The sequence below is a fragment of the Orbicella franksi genome, chromosome 14, assembly GCF_964199315.1.
Source record: "Orbicella franksi chromosome 14, jaOrbFran1.1, whole genome shotgun sequence".
In the NCBI taxonomy this organism is placed as follows: Eukaryota; Metazoa; Cnidaria; class Anthozoa; order Scleractinia; family Merulinidae; genus Orbicella; species Orbicella franksi.
In genome coordinates, this window is record NC_138158.1 from 20,141,081 (window position 1) to 20,146,080 (window position 5,000).

At 39.4% G+C, this 5,000-nt stretch overlaps 1 protein-coding gene and 1 long non-coding RNA gene across 2 annotated transcripts in view; one reads left to right on the plus strand and one right to left on the minus strand.

Moving 5' to 3' along the window:
* The window catches only part of LOC145468917 (uncharacterized), a 117,473-nt gene that overhangs the window by 92,270 nt on the left and 20,203 nt on the right, over positions 1 to 5,000 (minus strand). The window lies entirely within an intron of this gene.
* LOC145468872 (uncharacterized) overlaps positions 1,614 to 5,000 on the plus strand; it is a 91,897-nt gene continuing 88,510 nt past the window's right edge. Inside the window, exons 1-3 of the mRNA XM_081452575.1 lie at positions 1,614 to 1,847; positions 4,141 to 4,279; positions 4,924 to 4,969. Of these exons, the coding sequence (XP_081308701.1) occupies positions 1,702 to 1,847; positions 4,141 to 4,279; positions 4,924 to 4,969 (331 nt within the window). The 5' untranslated portion in view covers positions 1,614 to 1,701. The remainder of the gene's footprint in view (positions 1,848 to 4,140; positions 4,280 to 4,923; positions 4,970 to 5,000) is intronic.

Here is a 5,000-nt window from a genome sequence, read left to right on the forward strand (position 1 = left end):
TCGGCTGTGCTTTTGGTCGACTCAGTCTCATCCTGGAATTAACAAAAAAGAAACGTCCAAACCAGAAAAATAGAATATATTGCAATGGCCAGACTGCTCTTGGTTTGCTTTGTCGCCAAATTATTTCCATTGTTTCTCTTAGTCTGAGCTCACCCTCAGGGTCCTTCGTGAACAAAATTCATATTCCCGTAGCACTATTTTTACCCAGTATCTCTAGAAACCAATCATACGTCATCTGGCATGTCAACGCCCGGATGAATGAAAAGGCCCGTACAGTCACCTGACCTAGCAGCTAAAAAAAACAGACCACAGAAGAGAAATTTTACCATTCGTTAATGCTGCCGTAAAATGCGGAGGTTGCTTATATTGAGCGCCAGGTTTTTATAGATAACTTCCTTCTCTTACGGCGCAATTTATTTCTTTCAAGACAAAGTAAGATTCTATTTCACTATATCTATTTTAGAGTGTCAGCGTTTAAATATCCTTGAACTTGTGTTTATCACGACTTATTCTTTTTCCGGTTTCACTTTCAAGGAGTCGTTCACTGGTTGCGACGGGGCGCAAACTTTCCACACGCGAAGATTGAGATTAATGCCACGCTCTTACTTTGAACGTAAGAGATTCGGAAGCTACTAGTCGGCCACATCTGGAAATCTGATTACCCATCTTATAATGTAAGTATTAGTATTCAACTATAGTATAATCTGCGTAGCTGACAGGATTGTTCACGCGATGGCCAAATTGGGCGACGTAGCCAATGGTCAGCTATTTAAAGTTATATTACAAGTTGAAGAAGATGTTTTCAGTCTATGACGGACAGAGGATCGAAGCGAATCTTACTTTAAAATTAGATCTAAAGCAAAGATTGACTGTGGCAGTGTTCTGCCAACTGAATACAATATCTGATAAACGTGAGCTTAACGTAGAGGCCGACCGATCAGGTGGATCAACTTCTTTTCTAAACATAAATGCACCGGAAACTGAAGTTAGTTGTCCGAAAATCTTTCTCCGGAACTTGTGTGACAAAGCTATGTAGTACGGAGATAACTCAATTGCTGTTTAGTCGAAGTATTCAGAAGCACAAAGCCAGACACGCGTGGATGAACCCTCGATGTAAAAAAATTTAATGGAACATTGTCATCCAGAGAGGCCGCAAAAGTTTTGGTCATCTTTCTTTGTGTTTTGTCCAACTTTCTGAATAGAGAAAAATGCAAGTTCGAAAACTGATCTCTTTAATTTGTGGACATCGCTTTCTATGGTTTGAAATAAATAACGCAAGTTGAGATCTGTTTTCTCTTTGATATGCAGACGTCGCTTTCAAAAGTTATTCGTTGGTTAGGGTTCATTATGTTAGGAGTGATTATTTGGGAGTGATTCATCGGACTAGATTTGTCGTTCAGCATTTCGCGCGCGAGAACATTCAAGACTTGATACTCGTTCTTTTTGTGTCTCCATTGCTTTTCTAACTGCTGATTGTGTTATATGCGACGATCAATAATATATGTTTTGGTTTCTTTATTTATTACATAACGAAAAATGTATGGTTATTGAAATCAGTCTGTTGTTGTTTTCAGGGCACAGTTGCCAGATACACACCAGTCAATAGGAGGTGTAGCACCCAGGAAACCCCCAGTTCAATTTATCAAAAGGGTTCTTTTACTAAAGAATGGCGATTTTCAAAGAATCCATGGCCAAGTTTTCATGCCAACGGAAAGTGAAATATCAACAATAAAAAGAAATGCTCAACTAGGACAGTTCAGAAAAGGAGTCGAGTTTTGTACAAGCATGTCAGAAGACGAGGTAAAGAAAAGACTCCAAGAGACGTTTCCCTATTTGGAAAATGCACGGTAAGGCAAGATTTCAGATTTTTCAAGAGGCACTGATGAATATTTTAACTTTCTTGGGAAAAGAACTTGTCTAGATGGCGAAGGACCTGGATGCTACATTTTACCCTCGCTTCGGTCACCCCAAAACGCACACCATGCAGACTGCAGACTGCAGACCGTGCAGACTGAGCAGACTGAATACTTTTTTTCCACCACTTGACTCACTTTTTTCGCTTCTAGTGACAAAATAGTGTTCAATATGTCTTAACGTTTGTTATTTATCCACAGGTGGCACAAACTCAACATCTGACTGTTGACTCATGCGTTTAATAGACTTTCTGTGGGAAATTATCTTTACTGGTCCTAAATAAACTAAAACCAAGCATAAAAATAAACTTCCATACATTCTGGGCGCAAATTGCGTCAATTTTTGACGGGTTTGTGGTTTTATTTATTTTGTGCGAAAATAAATAAATAATTGTTGTGTTTTTTTTTTTTTTCAATTTTCTTAGTCTTCGTTCTCCTCTTAACTGATTCCTAAAACAACGCAAGGACAGTGACTCTAAGCAACCTTGTCCCACAAATCGCTTTTGCTTCACAAAGCACAGAATCGCCATTAGACTAGGAGTATTCCCTCTTTCGCTTAGTTGAACACGACGGTAAGTAAACCTCAAGGAAAAAAAAATGCTTGCATGAAATTTTTTCCTCAAGGTTTTCTTATGCGTCACGCACGATGGACTAAGCAAAAGAGGTGTAGACAAAACACTGACCCCTAGTCCATGGACTACCCTAATGGACTACCCAAATGGACTACCCTAAAATGGACTACCCCTAAAAAATACTATTTCAGATGAGTGGTATGTTAAGAAGCTGCGATTATATACTTACACTGCACGAAGGATGCTTTTCTTTTCGTTCCGCATCGCCTTCAGCCGCCATTTTGAATAACTATACTGAATAAAACAACCGCTGAACACAAAAAGCGTAGACTCAAATTAAATCAAATATTCTGTGGACAACTCAATCTTGCACCAATGTGATTCAGTAGCTGACAGGTTAGCTCAGTCTTTCTCGAACAGACGAAATGATCTTCAGCTACGAAAATTCAGAGTGGAGTGCAAGCAGTAGTATTCTTCGCTGGCCTGGACTATAATTATGTGGAAATTTTTGTGGTTTTGCGAGACTCAGTACATGGTAGTCTATCGAAGCTTCCTCCTCTTTTGTTAGTGAAGTTGGACCAATTTTGAAACAGTACACTTGGACAAATCATCAACAAAGTCGCTATTAAGCCCACTCTGCCACAACATCCCAGAGACTGTCCCTTTAGCAACAGCAGCAGCAACAACAACAACAACATCTTTATTTTCTAAATAATTCAGTATAGTTATTCAAAATAGCGGCTGAAGGCGATGCGGAACGAAAAGAAAAGCATCCTTCGTGCAGTGTGAGTATATAATCGCAGTTTCTTAACATACCACTCATCTGAAGTAGTATTTTTTAGGGGTAGTCCATTTTAGGGTAGTCCATTTGGGTAGTCCATTAGGGTAGTCCATGGACTAGGGGTCAGTGTTTTGTCCATCATCAGCAAAAGAGGGATCACTCGTAGTCTAAATCGCCATAAGAACACAACTGTCATAACGACAGACAAATTAACCATCGCATTAACTCATCATGGCAACCATACTGAGCTGAGAATTTGAAATGCTATTCGGTTTTCTGTGATCAATCTTTCCATGCGCTAGGCTTTTTGGCGTGATCGCAGTCACACTCCAACACCTATTTAGAATTACATTTTGTACACCAAGAGTAGAAAATGCACATGTTACGTGTGACATAACATTACAAGTGAAGTTTATTTCTACATTTTAAAAGCTGGCAGGCTCAAGGGAGTTTCCTTTGCAAAATCTATAACGCAATTTAACAGTCACATACCACCGAGTTTGCACTGCCTGTGGATAACAAACACTCTGATATGTAATTGAACAGAACCAAAAAATATGTGAGTCAAAAGTAAATGCAAAAAGAAGAATAAGAAAAAAAAAACAGTACTCAGTCTGCATGGTCTGCATGGTCTGCACGGTCTGCGGTCTGCAGACTGCATGGTCTGCGTTTTGGGGTGACTGCCCTCACTTAGCATATCTCCATGTCGTGAGTAGAAAACAATAAGTCATTCTAAGATCATTCTCTCCAGTTTAGAAGGCCCCTGTTCATTTTTGAGGTTTCTCTGTGTTTGTCTTTTTGCTAATTTTTAAATCCATTTAAATGCTCTGCCTAAAGGTAATGTAAGTGTTTACCGACATGTCTTTGGTTCTAGTTTTGTTTGTGCAGCTGTAGTCAAATTGGATAAGGAGCACAAAAGATTTGAGTTTTACGGACCTCCGCATCTTTGGAATGGCAAAACCATTAAGGAACATATAACGGGCAATTCAACCCTCTACATATTGGAGGATAAGGTACTTGTCTGTCTGAATTACTTCCACCAAATAATTAATAGGCCTTTTTAACTGAGATACAAATGACATCAGCTAATTTGCTTTTGTTACTTTGCACTAAAGGTCCTAAAGCCAACGTTATCATCCTGCTTCATTCAACATTATTGCTACAATGCAAATGGCCTAACGAGGCTAAAATGTCAAGCTGTTACATCTTTTACCGTCCCATGTACAATAATAAATTGCACTTACTAGCAAATCGTTAGACTTGCACCTTCATCGGACTCGATGATATCCTCAGGCAGATTTCCTTTAGACAGCAGTTATAGAAAGTTAAACCGATCAGCTGCTTCTGCGAGTCACTGCAGGGAACTAAAATTCAAACCCGGTGGAAAATTCGAGTGTAGACTGGCTTACTTTAACACCAACTGAAGAGGGAGCAGGAAGGGGTAAGGACGGCAGGGGTAGTGAGAAATACCCCCATACGATGTAGCAAGCAGTTCTCTAGCGAGGTAAACTTTGTTAGTTCCCAGGTTTCATAAACAGATTGGGTTACAAAAATGTAGGCTTTTTTTCTTCGGGGATGCAACATCGATTTATAGCAGAACTTTCTTCACATACCTGTTTTGTATCATTCAATTTACTCCTCTGTTGGTTTACTTCAGGTGCTAGATTCAGATACAGAACTGAATGCTACCAACATTCCACGAGGTAACTGTTAACATGGTCTTTTTCAAGGCAA